Source organism: Mauremys reevesii, linkage group 4 (assembly GCF_016161935.1).
Source record: "Mauremys reevesii isolate NIE-2019 linkage group 4, ASM1616193v1, whole genome shotgun sequence".
Classification (NCBI taxonomy): domain Eukaryota; kingdom Metazoa; phylum Chordata; order Testudines; family Geoemydidae; genus Mauremys; species Mauremys reevesii.
The window spans coordinates 115,212,129-115,237,177 of record NC_052626.1 but is presented as its reverse complement, the minus strand read 5'-3'; the positions used below and the strand labels follow the sequence as shown (position 1 = coordinate 115,237,177).

Genomic DNA, 25,049 nt, shown 5'->3' with positions numbered 1-25,049 from the left:
GCTGCATGCCATCGTTTTCTGGAAAAGGAAATCAAATTACTAGGTATCTTTAAAATTTTGTTTTAAAAAGAAATGCATTCATTGGCTTGATCTACAGACAGAACAGAGAACATGCTCAGCTGACACTAGAAAGAAGAGGCTCAGTAGGAGGGGAAAAACATGAACAGAGGAAGATCTGATTTGGCTTGAGTGTTGCATTAGTGACGCTCCTGGCTCTGGATCCGCTGGTTTTGGCAGTAATGAAAGAGGAGAATGTGTTGATCTCGATGGCTCCTGTGATACATTTCTGCTAGTTTAAATCACAGTTAGCAAGAAATATCCAGATGTTGCTAGATCCCAGGATAGTTGGTAGAAAATTATTTGGAGCCTGCTGTACCAAAAGTATATCTAGTTAGGAAAGAACATTATCTTCAGGGTGCAGGAACTATCTGGGAGAGAACACTTTGGGAACTTGCCACATCCAGGCTCTATTACCGGGTCTCTCTGAGGTCTGCAGATAGTGCCACCTTGTAAATGGAAAATGGGTAAAACTGTCATTTGTTTATTGTGTTTTTAAATGTCATTTGTTTGCCAAATTGTTTAAATTTTAATACTGTTCTGAATTTTGTGGTTATATTTTGTGGAAATAGCTGCGTGTTCTGCCATTTTCATGGGTCATCCCTCTACATGAAGGCTTTAAGTGAATTTGTCATTAAAGTCTGTATTGGGTGCTGTGATTAGAGCTGGTATCTGAATATACTAGGTTAAGCAAAAATACCATAATAAATAATGCTGTTATTTTCATACCTGCCACTCTAAGCAGAGTTAGGTTGACAAAATATGCCATTTTCTCTATGGCTGTCTTACGAGAAAGCTTCTTTAATGTATGTCCCATGCGTTGCTTGGTCGTCACTAGAAGAACAGTGAGGGCAAACACTACAACTGCAGTGTACCTTTTCAGTGTGTAGACTTAGCATAATAAGCAATAATATCTTTGTTTTTTTCTATAGTGCCTATCGTCGTGATATTTAAGCACTGATAGCCAAAATTTCCAAAGAAAGTGTCCATAGAGGTTTCAATGAATATTGAGGGATATGGCAATCTAGTTCTCACCCAGCAGGATGTCGGATTTGCCTCACTGACTACTTAAATGAGATTATGGTCTTTTGTATTTGTGGCTGTGTGAATTACATAGGACCCAGAGCTGCTGCTCTTGAAATCCACTAATGTCTGAAGTAAGTTACTGGTGCGGCCTATCCAGTGTGAGAAATGGAAAGTAATTAATAGATTTGTAGACACAATAAAAGGAACTCTTCCTAGAAGTAATACAACTTATTTTGCATAAGTAGCTTCACTGTCATAAATGTGGTTCTTTTGAAACTTTAACATTTAGCTTTAGCTATAACACCTTTTGCAGAGCTTTAAAACAGACCCAGATGTTCATATAGTTAAACTTTGCAAATTGGCTTTTTTTGGCATGAGAAAATGAAACTGGTGCTCAGTGTCCTAACTGAGGGTTACTAAAACTGCAAAATGTTAAATCTGTATTATGAGATTTGTAATATGTCAAATTCTGTAATATGTCAAATACAAGGGGAAGAGGGATAGGGGGAGAAGAAACCTTATGGACAACCTTACAGTTGAGCCAGCTTAACACAGTATAGCCTTCTCTTCAGCTTTTGCATTTGCCCTGAAAATACATTAAATGTTTACCCCTTGTGTTGATTGCAAAACATGTTGTTGGTTTTAGAGCACGGTTGGAAGGATCCACTTAGCCAGGACAGCTTCCTGCTCACCCTGGGCAAGTACGTCCATCATCTTCCACAGATTCTAAACTTTGATTGGAAGTTTCTTGCTTTTATGGTTGTGAAGAAAGCCTTCTTTGTGGCAGGGACTGGCTTTTGTTATGTTTGTATAATGCCTAGCACAATGGGGCTGACTCGCATGGAGCTACCACTATACAAATAATAACTGATGCCACTATACAAATAATAACTGATGCAGTGCTGTCTTTGTAAGTTTACAGGCGGACAGCTCCAATGCCACAGCTGCAGCTCAGTTTCTGCAAGTTGCAGAATAGTGGTCCATTTTCATTTTTCTTAGTCTTCATTGGGTTGCTTCATTCTGCTGCAGCCTGGGATAACTATGAGTGCATTTGCTTGGAAGTATATGAAAACAGGGTGAACAGCAGCTAAAAACTTACTCCTTGAGCAGCAGGAAAACTGAGGGTAGGTCTACACTTACCGCGCGGGTCAACGCGGAGAGTTCGACTTCTCGGAGTTCGAACTATCGCATCTAATCTAGACGCGATAGTTCGAACTCCCCGCGCGCTCCGGTCGACTCTGGAACTCAACCACTGCAAACGGCGGTGGCGGAGTCGACCTTGGAGCCGCGGACTTCGATCCCGCGGCGTCTGGACGGCTGAGTAGTTCGAACTAGGGTACTTCGAATTCAGCTACGCTATTCACGTAGCTGAATTTGCGTACCCTAGTTCGACCCCTCCCTTCTTAGTGTAGACCAGGCCTGAGAGAGGAATAGTGTAGCGGAGAGGCATCTCATTACAGTAGGCTGGGGATGAGTGCTGCGAATCCCCATTCTCATGGTAGCTGTGGGACTCTTGGGAACAAAGAATAAATGTCCCTTCTCCCTTCCAGCAGCCAGAGAGGATTGGGTGCAGGGATTTCAAGTGTGTCACATCGACCCAGCATAGCTGATATTCATAGACTTTTAAGGTCAGTAGGGGCCATTGGATCATCTAGTCTGACCTCTTGTGGCCTGTGTTATATAGAATTTCAGTTACCCCTGTATTGAGCCCAATAACTTCTTTGACTAAAGCACATCTTCCGGAAAGACGTTCTCTGTTTGAAGGCTCCAAAAAATGGAGACTCAATTGCTTCCCTTGGTAGTTTGTAACAATGGTTAATCACCCTCTTTTAAAAAAAGAAAAAGTACTTTTTTATTTTTAATTTGAATTTGCCTGGTTATAACCTCCAGACATTGGTTCCTGTTATGCCTTCCTCTCTTATGTTAAAAAGTCCTCAAGTATCTCATTTTCAGTGATGGTGTATATGAAACATGGAGTCCCCACACAAGATTCAGGAACAGAATTCTGGTGGATAATGAAGAGACTGAGGGATGAGGGCTAGAACTGATATTTTGTTGTGCTAGTACAGTTTCTCTAGAAATTTTTTAGGGCTGTTTTAGAGGAAGACAAGTTAGGGACTTGACAAAGAAAATAGAACTGCAGAAATTCTAGTCTAAATGGCGCAGGTCCTCTATTTTGATATTTCTAACAGAGCTTTCAGTTGGAGCTGCAGGGGCAGTGCCTGCGGCTGTGCCTTTGCGTAGGAGCTGGAGAAGGGAGATACCGCTGCTTCCGGAAGCGCTGCCCAGAACCTGCATCCCTGAACCTCTTCCCATGCCCCAACCCCCCTGCCCAGCCCTGATCCCCCTCCTTCCCTCTAAACTCCTTGATCCCAGCCTGGAGCACCCTCCTGTACTCCAAACCTCTCATCCCTAGCGCCCCCCCACCCCCCGAGCCTGCACCCCCAGCCGGAGCCTGCACCTCTTCCTGCATCCCAACCCCTTGCTCTCACCTGGAGCTCCCTCCCACACCCTGAACTCATTTCTGGCCCCACCCCGGAGCCCGCATCTGCAACCAGAGCCCTCACCCCCTCCCACACCCCAACCCAGGGCCGCCCAGAGGATTCAGGGGACCTGGGGCAAAGCAATTTCAGGGGCCCCTTCCATAAAAAAAAGTTGGAATACTATAGAATACTATATTCTCGTGGGAGCCCCTGCAGGGCCTGGGGCAAATTGTCCCACTTGCCACCCCCCCCCCCCCCCCGGACGGCCCTGTCCCAGCCCCATTTTGTGAGTGTTCATGGCCCACCATACAATTTCTATTCCCAGATATTTCCCTCAGGCCAGAACGTTTGACCACCCCTGCACTTGAGTATGTGTCCTGGGGATAGTATTAAATAGCATTAAAACTGATATCTGCAATTCTTTAGTGCAAATACTCGAGCAGGAGGGAGGAGGTGATTGGGAGGCATTAGGGGTTTTGCAGGGCTCTTGGGGTGAAGAGGCTGGGGGACAGGGGAGCTGTGTCTGTCCTATGGACTAGTGTGTCAGGAACCCTGTGTCTGAGGTATTGGCACTCAAAGGATTCTTTCAGCCCTCCTGCTTCAATTCCCTGAAACATTGTCATCTGACTTGTTTTGTAAATTGCTTTGGAATCCAGAGGTCAGAAGAAAGCACTTGGGAGTGGGGAGGGGGCGGGAAATAAATCAGTTTCATACTGCTAGAAGACTAACCTAACTTTTGCCCACTGGCATGCTCTCTCCTTCTCATTAGTTGAGGGTTTTATTTGTTTTTTTTAATAATTTAATTGAAGTGTTTCTTTCAGGCTTTTTTATTTGTATCCCCTTTAATCTTATCTATACTAAAAATAACACTAGTTTAACTAAATTGATTTAAAATTGTTTAAACTTTCATGAACCTGTGATGCAAAAACCCTAAATAAGGTTAAGCCTTGTTTAAAATGCATCTGCATTAGGAGTTTGACTTTTAGCTAGCTCAGTTTTAAAACTAATTCTTGTAAATCACTGGAACTCCATAGTATAGAAAAGGTCTGAATCTGTGTTTACCTTTCCCACCAGCAGAAAAATTAATTTTGCAACCTTGGTGCTGCCATGGAAATACCACTGAACATCACTGAAATGGGGGTCGGGGGGAATGTTATGGCAAGAAAAATGGGTGTTTATATCCTTATCAAGCATCACAAGTATGTACAGAAATTTAATAAGGATGTTATGTACCTTTACAAATGCACTCAACATTTGTTACTGGCCCAAAAGCAGGTACTTCTTGATTGCACTGGGTTTTTTTGTAGCTTTAACGCTCTGCGTTTTGAAGCTCTAACTTAGATTTTTATGCTCTTTGGGGCAGGTATTGTATCTGCTGCAGCCTAGAAAGCGCAGCAGGGTGCTGAACCTACTTAAGCCTGTCAGACACTGCTGTGCTCGCTCTCTCTCTCTCTCTCAAAAAAGTACTTGCCCCAAGGTGGTTGTTCTGAGTTATTCTTCTGGAGTTTAGGTAGATGAGAAAGAAAGTAATAAAAGAGCATCAAATATGGGAGAGAAGTGGGGGGTGGCATGTGAATCAGGAAGGGATACAGTTCTGTGTTGAATGTTCCTAAAAAGAATAGAAACAGAGCAGCAGAAAAAAAAACTTCATGCCTTTACTGCATGTAGTTTTACTGAAATCTGTTTTATAATGGAGTGGCAATAGCTTTTCCTTATTTAAGTCTGTAATCAGCCTTCACTCTAAAACCTGTATTTCATCCCTTGGTAACTATGGATTGGGAAACTGGGTTAGCTTAAACCACCAGCCATACTTTGAAGACAATGTTTATGCAAAGCCTGATGCAAATCTGTCAACTCTTTGAGTTAGCTGTTAAAAGCATGACTGTGTCTCCCTCTAGCTCAAAAGTTTGCTTCTACTATAAACTTTCCATAGAGTAAAATCTCCTTGAAAGGTTGTGTGCTGGCTGTACATGAAGAAAATGGCTTGTAACTAAGCAAAGTTACTGATATTTTAATAATTTTAGGGGCCCAATTCCACTCCCTTGGATTTGACTAGGAGTCTTGCCACTGGCTCCATTAAGAGGAGGATTAGGCCCTGTTTCTGTGAGCATGTTGCCCTCTGTGGTTGGTTAAAGCAAAGAAAGTACATAGCTTCCAATGACACAAGGACATTTAACACTGTAGGATTGGAGCCTAAGGGTATGTCTACGCTACCCGCCGAATCGGCGGGTAGTGATCAATCTGTTGGGGATCGATGTATCGCGTCTCGTCTAGACACAATACATTGATCCCCGAATGCGCTCCCCGTTGACTGGAACTCCATCAGGGTGAGAGGTGGAAGCGGAGTCGACGGGGGAGCGGCGGCTGTCGATCCTGCGCCCAGAGGACGCAAAGTAAGTCTAAGTCGATCTAAGATGCGTCGACTTCAGCTACGCTATTCTCATAGCTGAAGTTGCATATCTTAGATCGATTTCCCCCCCCCCCCCCCCAATATAGACCAGGCCTAACACTTATGCACATGCTTAACTTTAAGCATGCGAGTAGTCCCACTGAAGTCAAAGTTAAGCATACGTGGTTGAAGGCTTGGTGCCTGAGAGTTTCCTTTACCTCCGGTAATATAAAGCTTGTGGTTCTCTGCAGAACAAGGGTTCAAGTCCTAATTCTTCAGGAAAGGAGACCTAGTAGTGTCTCTTTCGTCAGTGCTGTAACAGTTCCTTTATAAAGCAGGTTTTACTCTCCCTTGAAACTCCCAAAAATGACCAATAGTAAGACAACCCTTAAAACTTGAAGACATGTTTTTTGGTTAATTAGAACAAGTTCTAACTTTGAATAAATGTAGCTACAACCTCTATAGAAATAAGATTTAGAAATGGCTTTTTGAAGCATTTACTGTTTGATGCCCTCCTCCCCCAAATCAGCCCAATGAAATCTTATTACATCACAGAAGTTATTTTTTGAGTATTCCCAGGCAATCTCACTTTTTACAAAAATTCATGAACAGCACTTGTATACCACAGTAGTAAGTGATCTGTAAATACAGATAGGTTAGGTACATTTTTCATTGGCTCATCAGTTTTCAGGGGCAGAAATATTAAACATTTAAAGGAATTGCTGCCATTTGAAAGCAAGATGTGATTAAGTCACGAAACTGTCATAAGGAAAAGCTGATGGAGAATATTTTACAACCTCTGTCATCAACTAACTTTTTCATTAAGCAAAGGCAGAGAGACTGGGATGACTGCATTACTTCTACATAATGCAACCTTGTCAACAAGTTCTTTCCGTAATCCTTATGAATACACTGGGTTGATGCAATGTGGACAGACAATACATTTTTTTGCCAGTTCCTTCTCACAGCAAAGCTATTTGTGGAATTGTTAAAATTAAAGGAGCAAATGGTGCAGGCCAAGCTAATAATCTTATGACCTCCATTTCATTTATTTGAAAACTACACGCAAGACGTTTTTAAAACCAGCTTGGAAGTTGCATAAATAGCAAACATACATTTTTAAAGTCTATGGACAGTGGACCTCCATATCATTTACAAAACTCAAGCACTTAAAAGCAAAAAAATGGGTAGTTAGCTACATAGTAAATCTTATACTGTACTTGTAATCTACAGTACACTCCATCGGTAATCATAAAATATAAACATGCTAAATGGCCTGAGTTTCATATGTACACATCAGTGGCACATTGATCAGGTCCAAATACACCTATTTTAAATCTGTATAATTAAACTAGTAAAATAAATACAGTATTTTATCAAAAAGCTTCCTGCCAACTGATAGAGATATTGATACTTTTCATTTACCATATATACTCGTTCATTAGCCCATTCATGTATAAGCCAACCCCCCAAGATGGTTAGGTAAAAATAGAAAAACTGTATGACCCTTTCATAAACCTACCCTATATTTCAGGGGTGGGCAAACTTTGACTCCTGGCCCGTTAGGGTAAGCCGCTAGTGGGCCTGAATGTTTAGTGGCCTGGATGTTTTGTTTACCTGGAGTGTTCACAGGCACCGGAGCCCCTCAGCTCCCAGTGTCCGCAGTTTGCCATTCCCAGCCAATTGGAGCTGCAGGAAGTGGCACGCCACAGGAAGCTGATGGGCTCCATGCCTGCAGATGCTCCAGGTAAAGAGAATGACAATGTATTAGGTATTCAATGATTCCATAGAGTTTAAAATCATCAAATTTTGGTGTAGGCCCGTTTATAAGTTGACCCCCACTCTTTGATGTGTCACTTTTTTACCAAAAATATTCGGCTTATGAACGGTATATATGGTAATAGTATCCCATCAAAGAGTATACTTAAATACTGAAATCAGAGAAACAATCTTAACTGTCTCATGAATTTTGGTTATTAAGTATGACTTTCTTTGTACTCGATTAAAAAAAAATGCTTTGTGGGAAATGGTAAGCTACATGATGATCACCATTCATTTCCTTACGTGCCTATGGTTGTAAATGTTATAGGAAAGTACATCGTCAATGAAAAATCTTACCTGTTTTTTTTAAACTTTACATCTTATTTTGGAATGTGTATATTTCCTACACTTCTTTGTTTTTCTCTGGGAATTGTCCACATAGCTCTCTTAATTTAGAGTGGAGGAGAGGTGATTAAATTGCTAATAACCCATTCAACAGCTAACTAGGCTAATGAGGCAATTATTTCATACACAGTCTTGTGTTTTCATTCAAATGTGTTGACTGGGAGGGGTGGGGAACATGAAGTACAGAAAGGGTAGAAAGATGGAAAAACACTCTTAGAAAGATGTTAGTTTATCTAAGATGTTATGGCTACAGTATTACTTAGGGGTTTTGGTGAGCCCTGTCTTTTATCTGCTATGCTATGAATCCTGCCTTCTGTATAGTCGTGTGTACATTCTTATAGTAAAATTTTTTGGGACCCAACTTCTGTTCCTATTCCATGGTTCTGGTATATAAATCAAACTCTTGTAGCATGTATTTAGCTTCCCTTTCAAATCATGTGTACATCAATTGTATTCTTAGGAAACTGAAAGATCTAAGAAGCTAGGAAAATATAAGCCTGTCAGCATACTTCCCTTAGTACTTGTGTTAGGCTATGTCAGTGGTCCCCAACCTTTTTGTGGCCAGTAGCACATTCATGTTTTCAGAAGAGTGTGGCAGGCGCCAACAATTTTTCAAGGCTTATTTTGTATTTGTACATTAAATAATACGTAAAACATCATATTTAATATTACATAATATATGAATCCATAAGATAAAAAGGGTAATTTTACATGTAAAAGGTATTAATTAAATTATTTGGCAATTACTCTTTCACCTTACCATGTGAATTTGCTCTTTTTTATCTACCTGTAAGAAAAGGAGCTTTTACAAAATAAATATCACAAACAGTTTTCATCTTATTTATTTTAAAAAAGTAAAACATTGTTGAATTGCTGGTCCAAATATATTTATTATTCCTACTTTAACATAGAATGAAGCCTGCAGACCCAGAGTTCTCTGTCCCCGGCAGGCACGGGGCCGCGGCTTCTCTCCAGCTTAGGCCGTGGCCTTGCACCTGCCAGGGACCGAGAACGCCAGCGCCTGCAGCCCCACAGCTCTCTGTCCCCAGCAGGGGCGGGGCTGCGGCTTCTCTCCCCTGCTGGGCACTAGGCGGGTCCCATGCTTGCCGGGGACAGAGAACACTGGCGCCTGCAGCCCCGGAGTTCTCTCTCCCCAGCAGGTGCTGGGCCATGGCTTCTCTCCGGCGTAAGCTGCGGCCCCATGCCTGCCGGGGACCGAGAACACCGGCATCCACTGCCTGCAGCTCCAGAGTTCTCAGTCCTCGGCAGGGGCGAGGCCACGGCTTCGAAGCCGAAGAGAAGCTGCAGCCCCGCGCCTGCTGGGGACAGAGAACTGTGCCTGCAGCCCTGGAGAAGCCAGAGAGAAGCCGCAGCTCCGCGCCTGCCGGGCACAGAGAACACCAGTGCCCACAGCCTGTGGGCCCCAGAGTTCTCTGTCCCCAGCAGGCGCGGCGCCGTGGCTTCTGTCCCTTGCTGGGCACTAGGCAGGCGCACATAAATGCCCCGGCGGGCGCCGTGGTGCCCGCAGCCACCGCGTTGGGGACCACAGGGCTATGTCTGACTTACCGCGGTAGTGCAATCTATGCTGCGCAACATAGCTGGAGTTGACATATCTCAGGTCGAGTTACCGCAGGGTCTACACCCTAAGGTAAATCTCCCGTTGACTTACCTTACTCTTCTCGTTGGGGGTAGAGTAGAGGGATTGACTGGAGAGCGATCTGCAGTTGATTTGGTGGATCTTTACTAGACCTGCTAAATCGACTGCTGGTGGATTGATCTCAGAGTGTTGATCCCTGCCGTAGCGTAGACCTGCCCTTAGAGTGGTTGCCCTTAGCTTTGCTGCTTCTGTCTTTGTAATCTAAAGCATATAGCACTGACTACAAAATAAAAGATGTGTGATCTCTTTGGTCTGCATACAGCTCTAAAATAATTTATTTTGACTTTGTTCAGTATTTCAAGGTATATATCTGAGCAGAATCTTTTTCCATGGTGTTCAGATATCCATCTACTATAACTACCCAAACTCTGTCTGGTTTGTCTTTTATCATATAACCATTACAGCTCTTTTCCGTGTGTGGTGTCCCTGGACTCTTTACTCTTGAGGGATGGTGTGTTTATGCTCTGCTTTTTTGGCTAGAATCACAAAGGTGTTTGGGCACCATCTGCAATCTACAAAAATCCCACTGAGCTCTTTAGAAACCTAAACTCACCCAGAGCCTAAATTTTCCAGGTAAAAGTTCCTTCGGTGCCTAAATTTTTTGCCCCTGAGTATGTGCACAGCTGCCTTGCTGTAGGCGTGTAGACACCTATTTCTTGCCTAAGCCAAAGAGCATTCACGAACCAGGGAAGGTGGATGTTTGCTTGCCTCTTTTGCGTATGGAATCTGATCCAATAGACACGCTTAAAGGCTGTCTACTGGATTGGGTCCTATTCAGAATTATATTGGAGGTAATGGTGGTGTTGCATGCTGTGCCGTGCTATGTCAACCTTAAACTTATCCCAGTGGTTAGAGCGCTCACTTGGGATGTGGAAGACCCAGGTTCAGTTCCCCTCTCAGGTAGAGGTAGGAAAAAGACTTGAACAGGAATCTTGCATCTATCAAGAGCATGCTCTGACCAATGAGCTCTCTGGGATAATCTGATGTATGGCTCCCTCCAACCTTCCTGTGAAAGCTGTTCCATTGTGGATAATTAGTCATTGGAGTAAGGGGGCTTTCATGCTCTCTTGAGTGGCTCACGATTGTGAGTGCCACACTCAGGGCAGACTGTCAAACAGGGCAGGGACCCCAAACTGGTTTTATGTTCTAGAATTAGATTTCACCAAACCAGTAGCAAGTGTGGACTCCTAAAGAACTGTAACAGTCTTACCATGGAGTCACAGACAGTCCCCTTGGGCATTCCAGTCTATCTTGCCATCCAGGCAAGATGGACTTCATGAAAGATGGACACTTTACACCAAAAATCACACTAATATTCAGGTTACTGTTGTAGTAATCTGTCAGTTCTGAATGTCTTTTAGGGTTAGCCAAGGTTGACTCTGGGGATGTCTGCTTCTGTTTTGTAATGCAGGCTTGTGAGAGTCCAAAAAGCAAAAAGAGAGAGGAAAACATTTGCCAGCTACAGTATTTTTATTTCCATCTTCCCGCTGATGGGGCGAGCCCTTTTGTAGGTAGCCTCTTCTGGGTAAATTAACAAAGTCTATGTATTGTGATGTCCCACAATGGCCCATTTAGTTTTGATAAGCTAAGCTTGATAAGCTTGTTGGGCAGAAAACACACCCTCTCCAGCGCTGCAAATTGCGGTGCTGCAAAGCGCCAGTGTGGTCAAAGCCCCAGCGCTGGGAGCGCGGCTCCCAGCGCTGTCCGTTATTCCCCACAGGGAGGTGGAGTACGGACAGCGCTGGGAGAGCTCTCTCCCAGCGCTGGCACTTTGACTACACTTTGACTACCACGGCAGCGCTTTGAAGTGCTAAGTGTAGCCACAGCCTAAGGGATCTATCTCTGCCCATTCATTGCATAGGCAGCCTAGGTGCCTAACTCAGAAACAATGCTTTGATTCACAAAGCCTGTGATTTATTTATTTTTTCTAGCCACCTAAAAGTTAGGTATTGCTATGCTCAGTATCATATCTCCTAAGTACTTAACACACACACCTGCTGGCACTTTGTCAACACAGATTTGTGCATTTCCCAGCCCCCTTTTTCTAGAAAAACCCAAACCATTGATTGTGTATTTCCAGTTTATGAACTTCTGTCACTCTGACGTATTTATGTGAATCTAACTTTATTTGAAAGTTTGGTACCGGAGACAGGTTAGGTTATTTTAATTTGCGAATGAAAACTCATATAAAAAGCTAAAAGGAAAGTGATGAGAACATAAAGGTTCTTGTGCATTTTAAACAAGAAACCCTGCTATCTTAAATTTCAAGGTATTTCTGTGATATGTAGATTAACAGAGCCATGAGGACAATTCCCAGAGCGCATGAAACATTCAGGAGCATTGAATTTTCACCTTGATGAACTTTCCATAAAGGGATGAGTGAAATTAGAGCATCAGTGTGTTCTTGTAGATGACTTACTACATCTATTTATTCAAATGAGGGTAACTCTTCTATGCTGAATACATCTTATTTAGCAAGCTCTGAGGGACTAAAAATATTTTTGAGAAGAAATTGTTTTTGTGAGGCACATGTCCAAAGTAGACGGAGGAGTTGATGAGGACAGCCATCATGACTGTATTGTAACCTCTTCTTGGATTACTTTATAAAAGGAACATTTAAGCAATAAAACAAAGAATGAAATATCTATATAATATACAGCCTTGAAAACTTCAGGGAAAGAATGGAGCTTCTTCCAGTGATGCAGCATTCTTGTTACAGTGACTAGTTGTAATTAAGAGACCAGGTTCAGGATAACTAAATTAGATAAACTCACACAGTGTCCTGTTGCATAATATCCTTTAGGAAGGGATTGTAACTAGTTTTTAAACTAGTATAGTGCTGTGTAAAATAGGAGTTGAGTCATATGACTGGCCAATGAATGTTAAATATGTGATGTCTGAATCATCGGTGTCTCTCTTCTCCACCCCCCCATTCTGAAAGAGGCTCTGGTCAAAAATAGATACATCTGTTTAGCAGGAAGTTTGCTATCCTGAAGCCTGTGAATATGATTTTTGAATATATCAGATCTTAAAGAATTTAGTTCTTAAGCAACTGCTATGTGTTTCTGGAGTTCATCTGCGTGCTTTGTTTGGATTATGTGGAAGGACAGTTTTAAATGTTGAACATTTCTTAAGTGGCAGAAGAAAATTGCACCTGCCTATGAGGTATTATTGCATGTTTTCCTTGGGGATTAATAGACCTGTTTGAGTGCTGATTATGTTTTGAAAATTTGAGTTGGAAAAATGTGGTTCTGAGTAGAACTTACCTTATATTTCAGAAGGCAATTTAATTTGATGCTTTAGTTTTTCAAGCTGGTGAGGGAATTTTTATAAAATTGCTTGCAACTCTGAGTTGCATTAGTTTCATTTTAAGGAAATGAATGCACAGTATGGAAATGTAAGACCAGCGCAACTTGAACCACAATCAGACTTGTTAAAAGTGCTAGCCTTCATTAAGGATAATTCTGTACCGTTTTTGAAGTTTTATACCCAAGTTACTTTAAAGATCTGGTAGCAAACTAGTGCTATACAGACTTCTGAAAAGATAAACACTTTCATGGTATGCTTTGATCTCTGATGATTGGACTTCTATTAAACTTTCCGAAACAGTCACTTTATGGCTGAGGCCAGAGTGAGAAGTTCGAAGTAATGACAGTAAATGAAAATATGGATTTCATAATGAAAAATGGTCAACTTCAAACTATACTGTGTTGCTGCAATACTACAGTTTATTGTATACCTCATTTCTGAGGTTTAAGATCAGTAGACATACATGCAGCAATAATAATGCAGACACATTGTGCCTCAACTTCTGACTCTATTGTTTTAACTCTTATGACATTCACGTGAGCTTCTATAAACATTTTCTCACTGTAGACAATACTACTAAAAACTTGGTATGATATAAATGATTACTTCACTCCTACTCTGCCATATCAATTATACCTATAGCTAAAGTATTGAATATGGCATTTTAGTGGCAAATTTAATGCCAAAATATCCATATAGGATCTTGTGCTTATCAGTAGGTACATGCATGACATTGTGGTGTTGAGTTTATGGTGGCAATGGATTTCATAATAAGTAAATGGGCTCTGAGTATCAAGAAGTTAAAGGGCTCTTTATATGTGAAATATGAACTCACTGTTCAGATTTTACATTGCAGAATTGTAGAAACTACAAAATTCTCCCTTATTTCCAGATTGAAATTGTTTGTAGACACAGTTCTATGCAGTTTGGTTTAGTGACAGGGAAAATCTCAATTTCTGCTCAGTAAAGATGATGAAGCAACATATGAGCCCTAATTAATCTATTTTCTCCTAAAACAACCTCTAAATAGTATGTGCTGATGCTTTCAAAGGAATTTAGATGGTTTTTAATCTTCTTCTGTTTATAAGTCCCTTCAGTTAGTCAGTTTTTCTGTTGCTAAAAAACTGTACTGGGAATTAGTGAAAATGACAATACACAAAGTGCTTTCAAAATACACAAAGCAAACATACTGAGAAATCTGGAAAGAATTTCAGTTTTTGTAATCTGAAGTGTTTGTAACAATAGTTGGTATAAAATGTTCAGTCAAGTTGATTTTTCAAGTTGATGCCCTTCACTACACAAGTGTTTCTACAAATCCTCCAGTGGAGAAGCATTATAAGGGAAAACATAAAAGTACCAGATCTGAGAACTTTTAAAATTCTAAGCCTTTGACGCATGGATGTAAGTTTAGTGCTGACAATGTTCTGTGCTGCATAGTGCACAGAAATACAATCTAACATGCACTGAAATGTAAAGCACCTTAAGTGTTACCAGCGCCTGTCTAGCCTTCAATAAAATAGCCCAATATGCTGGTCTTCTGTAACGATTCCCTCTCCTCCCCCCCACCCCCCCCAACCCCCTCATTATGATCTATTGTTAATTGACTTTTTTCTGAACTGCAGGAGAGCTCACACCTTAACAGTCCTGTTTATCCTCACATGTGCGCTGGGATATGTAACCTTGCTTGAAGAAACTCCACAAGATACAGCCTACAATACAAAGAGGTAACTGTCCCTTGCAGAAATGTTGCAATATAGCATTTGTCCTGTCAGTATGAAACCAGCAGAACTAAACTACAACCTATAAGCTCATCTGGTACAAAAGTCTTTGAATTTAGTCTCTAACCAGTGTAGTGTTTCTTACTGTAATGAGTAATGAGTTCCTATGCGTACGTGTAAATATAACTAATTATAAAATCTTTTAATGCATTCAGTTGTTTCCCGTGGCAACTCATTCTGCCCCTTTGCTGATGTGTTGAGGCCTGTCTTTTACAATATATAAACAAGCTTAGTTTGCTGTATGAACTGTAAATTAATTATTTGTATGTTTATGCAAGGCTTTGGGTGACGTTTTAATGGAAATGCACATTTGGGCTGTGAGCAAACATGAGAACTTGTACCTCAAATGGTAACTTTCAGAAAATAAAGTTTAGAATTATTTCATACCTGAATGTGTTCCATCACTACAATTATTTTCTGTTCAAACTGATCAAGCTTAATCAAACATTTCCTCTATAGAAGTAGAGCAGGAAAAAAGTATGATTTATTCAATCATGTGAAACTTCATCTGATTTTTATTGCAGTCTTTAATTCACTTTACACTTCAAGTTTTTATTAATTTATACAAAAAGAGTGCCTATCCAAAGGTCTAAGTACACCTGCTATAAATTATGAAAACAAAATTAGATTGCCCGAAGAACACCAAACTCTCCTTTCCCCATGTGTCTGATTTCTTGAATATGACACTGATGTAAATTTTTTTCCTGTCATCAGAATAAAAAATTACTGCCCTTCAAATGAATGTAAGTATCTAGCATCCATTGTCATGGCAGATGTCTCCCCTGTGCTTCTAACCAAGCTTCTTTTTGTTCATTGTTCCATCAGTTATATGGTAGATGTACTTGTTGAACTTCACACATACATATTTGTGCAAAGCTGGTAATAGTGTTTTTCATGGGTATGAACTAAATAGTGAGCAGAGAAATGTGGCAGATCACAGTACCCCACCCAGTTGGGAGCTGGGAAATGGAAGCGCAGCCTTTCAGAACCTGTGATCAAATGGCATTTTGGTGTTGGCTATAACCAATGAAGAGAATTTAGAGAACAGCACAATGTGCCTCCTAAAATAGAAGAGGAAAAACACAAGGAAGGGGAAGTTATGATGCATCAAAAGTGTTGGGATTAGAGGCTGAGACACACGAACATCATAACGTGACTCAGTGGAATATGTTGTTATTGAGATTAATGCCTTTATAATGGTAATACACAGATATGGAAGAAAATTAATCAGACCATTTTTCTGTTTTGTTTTCATATCAAATATTTCATTCTGTTTAACTTATTGAACTGTGTTCTGTGCAGAGACACTAAAAAATAGTCACATCAAGTAATGGGGAATAAATATTAGGAATGCAGAGGCTCTCTGTGTGGGATATTGTGCCACTGGCACTGAGCTATGGAAGTGTCTATTGGGAGATCTCCCACACAGATGATTACATCCCCTTACTTTGTATAAGGGAGTGAACCTTGTGTGTTTCGAAAGAGTGCACAAACAGAAGTGTTCCTTCCCCATCATTAGGGAGTCCCTGTCTTCAAGACCTAAATCTTTTCCTAACTAAATTGATGGAGGGGCCTTCTTTACCAGTCTCCCTTGAACATCTATCAATCAAAACAGTCTTCCTGATAACAGTTATGTCTGCAGAGAGGTTGAGTGAGCTTAGTACTTTCACTCTACTTTATACTATGGCCCACAAGGAAAAAGTCACCACAGTTCCATCCTAGCTTCATGTCTAAGGTGTTCTCATGTATTTCTCTCTCCATGTCCTTTGCAGACTCCACTCCCACTGAGGGAAATTTTCCTCCATATCGTAGATTTAAGGACACTCTGTTTTTAACCTAGAAAACACCGGGCCTTTAAGAAAATAAAATACCTTGTTTGTATCATGTAGGGAGAGGTGCCAAGGGAGAACTCATTACCAAGCAAAGGCTTTCCCACTGGATTAGTAGATGTATTGAACACAGTTATACCTTAGCTAGGAAACCAATGCCCCATATTTACAAGAGCCACTGCAGCATCAGTAGCATGTTGCAGGCAATTCCCCTGGTGTAAAGCAAAGCAGCATCTTGGAAGTTACACATTTACACCAGATGCTATTTGTATTCAGCATTGCACTCCAGTGCCTGGTTTGGGAGGGCAGTGCTACAATCCATATTTATCTGTGAACACCTTGCCCGCTATCCACCTGGAAGAGCACTGCTTGCTAATCTCCCACAAGGGGAATGCATATAGGCCATCAAAGAAGAGGTTATTTACTGTTCTGAGAGTTGCCTCTGTGTATTCACACTATCCATCCACCTTCCTATCTACCTTGGAGTTCTATATAATATCAGACCTCAGTAGTTAAGGAGAAGAAACAAAAGGTCATGGGGTGGGGTGTCCTCTCCCTTGTGTACAAGGTGATAGTGTCAACTGTGTGTGCCAAGTTTTTAAGGCAGTTCCACAGCTCAACGTCATGAGCACCATATCCTACAAGTGTGAATATACAGACTCTGGAAAAACAGCTATTGATAAGCAACCTCTTTGCTTTCTAATAATCCTACAACTTCAGCCCTTTTCATGGTCACCAAATGTATGGTTGTGTACCTCCTATCCTCCTTCGGTTATACCAATATGCTGAGGAGAGTTTGTGTGTGTTCACTGCCTGAGATAGCAACTTCAGAACACACCTATCTTTGTATTACAATAAATAAAGTTGGATTTGGCAGTGATGTGCAGTTAGAATGGACTAGATGATAGTGTTGAGTGGCTAGAAATTAGGGCCCCAGCAATGTGGAACTGAGTTCTAATTGCAGCTCTGCCATTAGCTTGGTGTATGACCTAGAACCCATCATTACAATTTCCAGGTAGGGAAGAGGTGAAAAGTATGTTGAGGTTTCATTGTTTGCAAAGTGCTATATAAATGTGTCACATAGTCATACCTTCCTCAAATTCCCTTGGGGGCGGGGGAAAGGAATACCCAGACAGCCAGGATAACTCAAGAATCTGAAGGTGGTTGTTCACTGCAACATCTTTATTCTTTTATTATTATTCCTTCTTGACTTGGAAATTAGAGTTGCTTGTATAGTGACCTGAGGCTCAGAGTCTCAAAGTTATGGTGCAGCCAAGTTTTAGACTTTGCAGTCCCCTATAATTTATTCAGGCACATGGGCTTGCAGAAGGCTACCAGAAACAAGCTTTTCTTCTCACTCCTTTTCCCTCCTGCAACTTGGGTTTTGTTAAGTGAAAACAAGCTACAGGAAGTAATAATCTCCTTGGTATGAGATTGATGCCTTTTCTCCACATTCCTGTTATTGCTAATGCTTCGTTATCTTTATCAAACACTAGCTACAGTGTAAAGAAACAGCCTGGGAAAAGAGCCTATGTAATAACACCTAGAAGAATGAGATCATCTGCTGTTTCAAAATACAAACCCTTCATAAAAAGATGAGCCTGTTTGGATGTGCTAAAGGAAACCCTCAAGAACATTTGATCTCTCTGCTAGATAGTTGTGATGTGCTGAAAGAAACATTCAAAGGGAAGCTTTTCTTGTTGTTTTGCTGTATATGATTGAGTTTACTTTTTTATCAGCCCCTCCATTTTGACTTTAGGGTTGTGTGGCAGTTATGTACCTCATTCTGTTTTTAGTATACACAGAGTAATTGTAGCCAATACATTTCAAACATATTCTAGTGTTCCTTGTAAAAAATAAAATGTGTTTAGTTCCCAGAACCCTCCAAAAAGTAGAGTGCATGGTTCTATACTTTGGTGACGTACAAAACTTTGTCTTGCCTTGGATCGCAGTTCTACCTTATTTTAGGCTAGTTCTGCTCTTTCTGTGGATTTACCCTCTGTTCTTTAAACTCTAAAATCTGTGTCTGCTTGAGGCTGTCACTCTATGAAAAAAAATCCTACAATAACACTTACTCTGCTTAATGAACATCAATAGCGTAATCATACTATGTGTAATGAACAGTGTCTGTTCCTGTGATAATTCAGTACTTGGAAATGTGTATTGCAGTAAAGCTCTGTTCTTGTCTGTATGTGGAGCCCACAAATGTAGAATTGCAAACACTTTGAAATCATTAGTTTTCATACTCTTGTTGCATGTTGTTAACTTGTGGGGTGATAAACTAGTCTGGGACAAGGGGTGTGGGCAGGGAAGAATAGTAGGGAGCAAGGAAAACAAACCAGAACCGCTCCACTCCCCATTGCAAACATGCTTCCAAGACTGATGGGTAGTTCCTTGAAAACCAGCTTTCCCTCCCTACTCCCCTAAAGGCCCCCTATGCAGCTGCCTACAGCAGTAACTCACATGTACAGGGGTATGAGCACAGATAGCAGCAGAAAGAATAGATTAAAAAGGATAGTCATACAGTTGAAAGCCAGAATGGACCACCAGATTGTCTGACCTCCTGTTGTCATGGGCACCAACAAGTAAGAATAAGGCAGTAACTATTGCAGAGCATGATTCAAGGAGTTGTGGGGTGCTGGTGGGAACCTCAGTACTGCTCTATCCATTTATATCTCAGATTACTTATTTAAACGTCCTAGCCTTTGAGACTAAATCATTCTCTTAGTATTGAATGCAGCGCTGACTGTGAGTTTGTGTGTTTTTTTTTTTTCTTCACAATGAACGTCTTAAGGCTTTTGTCCCATTGATCCTGGAATTAGTCTCTCAACTGCATGCTAAAATTAGTTGCCATTAGAGACGGTTGTATGTTAATCTGAGGTAACAACTACTGTTTGTAACCATCTCCACCAGTCTGAAATACTTCAGATTCTTTTACCCCACATCTCAAATATATAAATAATTATGAACCCTATCACCCTGGTATAACTAGTCATTTTGATATCCAGTGTGTCCGTTAGGTGACATGTTTCAGTAGCTCTTCTGGATCTCTCTCTAGGGTAGAAACAGTGTTTTTACTAGTAAAACTGTTCACAAAACCTACTTGTCATCTGAAGAGTCAGATGGCAAGGATGACCTTGTCTCTGGAGAAGCTTGTTGCCGTCAATACTGGTACAAGTAACTCCTCGCTTAACATTGTAGCTATGGTCCTGAAAAATGCTAGTTTAAGCGAAATGATAAGTGAATCTAATTTCCCCATAAGAATTAATTTAAAGGGGGGGGGGGAGGTAGGTTCCAGGGAAATATTTTTTCGCCAGACAAGACTTACGAACAACCAATGTAATACTATAAACAGCAATGATGATTGTGTAGCTTGGCTGAGATGGTGGAGTCAGAGGGTGGGATATTTTCCAGGGAATGCCTTGCTGCTAAATGATGAACTAGCACTTGGCTGAGCCCTCAAGGGTTAACTTAATGTGTTGTTAATGTAGCCTTATTCTCTACAAGGCAGCACAGATGGAGGGAGGAGACACAGGAGATGCATGGTAGTGGCTGCAAACATTCCCTGCAGAAACTGAATGTGATGATGAACCCACGCTATCCCAGTGGAGCACACCACTCCCTCCACTTTCCAAAGTGCCAGGTGTGTTTGAGAGAGACAGAGACACACACTGTGTGTGTGTGTGTGTGTGTGTGTGTGTGTGCGAGAGAGAGAGAGAGAGATGCTGCTTGCTTTACACCAGGAGAATTGCCTGCAACATGCTACTGATGCTGCAGTGGCTCTTGTAAATATGGGGCATTGGTTTCCTAGCTAAGGTATAACTGTGAAGTAAGATTAAGGCCTGGTCTACACTACACGTTTAAACCGGTTTTAGGAGCGTTAAGCCGATTTAACGCCACACCCGTCCACACTTAGAGGCCCTTTATATCGATATAAAGGGCTCTTTAAACCGGTTTCTGTACTCCTCCCTAACGAGAGGAGTAGCGCTAATATCGGTATTACCATATCGGTTTAGGGTTAGTGTGGCCGCAAATCGACGGTATTGGCCTCCGGGCGGTATCCCACAGTGCACCAGTGACCACTCTGGACAGCAGTCTGAACTCGGATGCAGTAGCCAGGTAGACAGGAAAAGCCCTGTGAACTTTTGAATATCATTTCCTGTTTGCCCAGCGTGGAGCTCCGATCAGCCCGGGTGGTGATGCAGTCCGAAATCAAAATCCAAAAAGAGCTCCAGCATGGACCATATGGATGTGATCGCTGTATGGGCAGGCAAATCTGTTCTATCAGAGCTCCGTTACAGAAGACGAAATTCCAAAGCATTTTTAAAAAATCTCCAGACAGAGGCCATAGCAGGGACTCAGCGCACTGCTGCGTGACAAGCGTAACGGAAAGCCAAAGAATCAAATGGACACTCATGGAGGGAGGGGGACTGAGGACTCAAGCTATCCCACAGTTCCTGCAGTCTCCAAAAAGCATTTGCATTCTTGGCTGAGCTCCAAATGCCTGTAGGGTCAAACACCTTGTCCACGGTGGTTCAGGGCATAGCTCGTCAATTTACAGCTCCCACCCACCCCCAGAAGTAAAAGGGAAAAAAATTGTCTCTTGACTCTTCTAAATGTCACCCTATGTCTACTGAATGCTGCTGGTACATGCGATGCTGCGGCACTCAATTGCAGTATCCTCTTTCCCCCTTGCTGGTGGTAGATGGTGCAATATGACTGGTAATCGTCCTCATCATCAGCCTTGTGGCAGATGGTGCTGCACAATGGGACTAGTACCTGTCCTCATCATCAGCCCGTGAGTGCTCCTGGCTGGCCTCAGGAGAGGTCGGCCGAGGGCGCCTGGGTAAAAAACTCCTGGTCATTCCTAGTAGATGGTACAGAATGGCTGGTAACCATCTTCATTGTAGCAATAGGGGGCTGAGCTCCATCAGCCCCTGCCCTTCATGTGTAAAGAAAAGATTCTGTACTGCCTGGACTATCATAGCAGTGGGATGCTGGGCTCCTCTCCCCCACACTGCTTAATGTCCTGTCTGGACTATCATAGCAGCTGGAGGCTGCCTTCCCCTCATTTTATCTCACTAACAAGTCAGTTTCTTATTCCTGCATTCTTTATTACTTCATCACACAAATGGGGGGACACTGCAACGGTAGCCCAGGAAGGCTGGGGGAGGAGAGAATCAACAGGTGGGGTTGTTGCAGGGGCACCCCCTGTGAATGGCATGCAGCTCATCATTTCGGCGGGATCTGACATACAGTGCTTCTCTAGTACACTTGCCCCATATTCTAGGCAGGACTGATTCTATTTTTAGATACCATAAAGGAGGGATTGACTCAGGAAGTCATTCCCATTTTTGTCTTTTGCGCCCCCAGCCGATCTCAGCCAGGGGCACCCATGATAGCAGCAGACGGTGCAATATGACTGGTAACCGTCTCTGCTTGTCTTTTGCGCCCCCGGCCGATCTCAGCCAGGGGCACCTATGACAGCAGCAGAGAATACAGCACAAAAGGACTGGTAACCATCATCTCATAGCCAATTTACAAGAGTATGGTAGATGGTACAGAACAGCTGACAACCATCTCTGCTATCATGCAAAAGCAAATGAATACTGCTGTGTAGCGCTGCTGAATCGCCCCTGTCAGCGGCATCTATTACACATACGGTGATAGTGACAAGAGGCAAAACAGGCTCCATGGTTGCCATGCTATGGCGTCTGCCAGGGCAATCCAGGGAAAAAGGGCGCGAAATGATTGTCTGCCGTTGCTTTCCCGGAGGAAGGATTGAGTGATGACATTTACCCAGAACCACCCGCGACAATGATTTTTGCCCCATCAGGCACTGGGATCTCAACCCAGAATTCCAAGGGGCAGGGGAGACTGCAGGAACTATGGGATAGCTACAGAATAGCTACCCACAGTGCAACGCTCCAGAAATCGATGCTAGCCTTGGACCGTGGACGCACACCACCGAATTAATGTGCTTAGTGTGGCTGCGTGCACTTGATTTTATACAATCTGTTTTACTAAACCGGTTTATGTAAAATCGGAATAATCCCGTAGTGTAGACGTTCCCTAAGTTGACAAGCTATTTAAAAGCCAGAAATGGCATTCTGTCGCCCCTTTCAGACCTCCACCAAGGCTCTTTCAGGTATGTAGTGTGGAATTTATTTCTTGCACCTCCCAATCGCTTAGCACTGAAGGGAAACGGAATGACTGGGCATTGATAAGTGGGTACAGGGCTATTTACCTCAACATCACTGGCTCAAACTTAGACCAAGACAATAGTGGCCAAGATTAGTTATTTTCTGATGACTGTTTAGAGGGCCAGCATCACAAACACCATCACAACTGGCACTCCATTAGGTAGATTCTGACAAGGGACTGAGCCTAAATGAATATAGATTCTGAACTCCTTTTATCCCTCCAGAACAGTCAGCTTTGAGCCAGTATGATAAGCTGTTGCAGAGAGCTTGTACTTGTCTTTTGACCCCAAAGCAGACATGAATCTTCAAGGCTGTCAATCTGGCACCTCCCAACAGCATAGCTTTTTCTCAAGTTAAGAGAAGTAGGGAAAGAGTCTTCTATTCTCAAAAGTACTTTTGAGGCCAGCTTTTGGACAAGTGCTGTTTAAACGTTACAAAATGTACCTCTATCCTGACCTGCAAATCACTTCCTAGTTTGGTTCTAAGCCTATTCAGCACCATATCATACTGTTCCATGTGCTGATAAGTTTAATGCCCAAAAGAAAACTAACTGATGAATACTCCAAATTTAACTCACACGTTATCTTTAGTCCTCATATTTATTTTAACAGGTTTTCAGAAAATAGAGGCTGCTAAGCTAACACCATCTACTACCTGCAGTAAATTAGATTTATGCCTTTGATTAAAAGGTGTATAAATATCAAGTAGAAAAGTTCTCAACCGTCTTGTTCATACACATAGATTTTCTATAGCTTAGTGGAGGAATGAATCTGCAGATATTTTAGTAAGTTCTGAGTTCAGACCTGAATAGTCTTTATGCTTCAGAGATAACGGGAGCTGAAGCTCTAGGAGAGATTGAGAGGCAGAGCCATGAAGCTTAGGCTCAACTTGCTTACAGCCAGATTTGTTGTTGCCCTTAAGAGACTCACCGTGAAGGTATAACTCCAAGAACTGTATGCTTTACTGCCTGGCAAGATAACATCGCAGTCCAGACTGGGACAGCTGTATCAGTAGATGCTAGGAACCTTCAGGCTGTGGCATTCTGGGTAAGACTAGTCACTCAGGCCACACTCACTCATGTGGTGGCAGAAATAGCTGATGGAATGAATAAGTTGCACTACAAAAGCTCATTCAAGATCTCAAACAAGTAAATGTGAACCCTAGAGGTGGACATATTCTTTTTATGCTGGACTCTGCAGAAGGTACTTAACAGTACATTTGTGCCCCAGGAGTAGGGTCGCTATCAGTCCCTTGTTACAAGGGTCAGCCCTTGTTTTTTCATCTCTGTACAAGATCGTGAGTTGCTGAGTGCTGCAAAAAGCAGCAAGAAATGCCCCTGGTCTATGTAAGTGAGTACTGCTGCCTATTTTTTTATTGATATTTAAAATATTGTGGGGCAGGGGTGCTAAGAAAACAGTCCCTTATCTTTTAAATACCATGTTGGGCACCCTACCCGGGAGTTCTGCTGGGACATCTTGAACACCATCTCTGCACTATCTGTTCCGTGACTTAGAACACAAATGAGAAACTTTGCAGTACCTGCAGCAGTGACTTCCAGAATCTGGACAGTATTAGTGGAGGTGAAGTTAAACTGCAACCTTCAGTTTATGTTGCAGTTTCCTTCTTTCAAACATGTGCAGCCATCAGCATAATGGAGCTCTGTCATCCATAAAGGGAAAATGCTTGTGAAGGAATCTTTGTTGTGAAGATAATAATGAAGAGAATGGCTGCTAGTAGGCATAAGCCCAACACAGCTAAAATCCTAATTTCTAGTGCTCTGTTGAGTCAGTGTGCTATTGTGATCAGTATAATAGTTCTGTGTTGTTGGTTTTTAAAAAGGGAACAAAAACAAAACAAGCAGCCAAAAGAGCTCTTTGCTATGGCTGAAATTTTATCTAGTGCATTCTCTTCACATCACTTTGCGCTGGTTAGCAACCCTGCTCCTGTGGGAGGAGCTGAGACTGGAAATAGAGGTTGGGCTATAAATCACTTGCATTTTTGGTGATTGATATTGTGTTTGTTGAAATTGTGATCAGAATACAACCAGTAAATGAGTGAGCACAGCAGGTCAGCGCAGTTTTCCACCAGCTGGTAAGACATTTTGCCATCCACAACTACTGAGGGCATATAGCAATCATAACATAACAATCAG

The 25,049-nt window shown here is 42.1% G+C and overlaps 1 protein-coding gene across 2 annotated transcripts in view; it reads left to right on the top strand.

The window, feature by feature from the left end:
• Positions 1-25,049, top strand: part of PTDSS2 (phosphatidylserine synthase 2) — a 72,578-nt gene that overhangs the window by 2,930 nt on the left and 44,599 nt on the right. Inside the window, exons 1-2 of one of the 2 annotated variants that reach the window (XM_039535685.1) lie at positions 2,590-2,711; positions 14,710-14,811. In XM_039535685.1, coding sequence (XP_039391619.1) covers positions 2,614-2,711; positions 14,710-14,811 — 200 coding nt within the window. In that variant the 5' untranslated portion in view covers positions 2,590-2,613. Of the gene's footprint in view, positions 1-2,589; positions 2,712-14,709; positions 14,812-25,049 lie in introns of those variants that run through there. The other variant, XM_039535684.1, reaches the window with a different exon arrangement.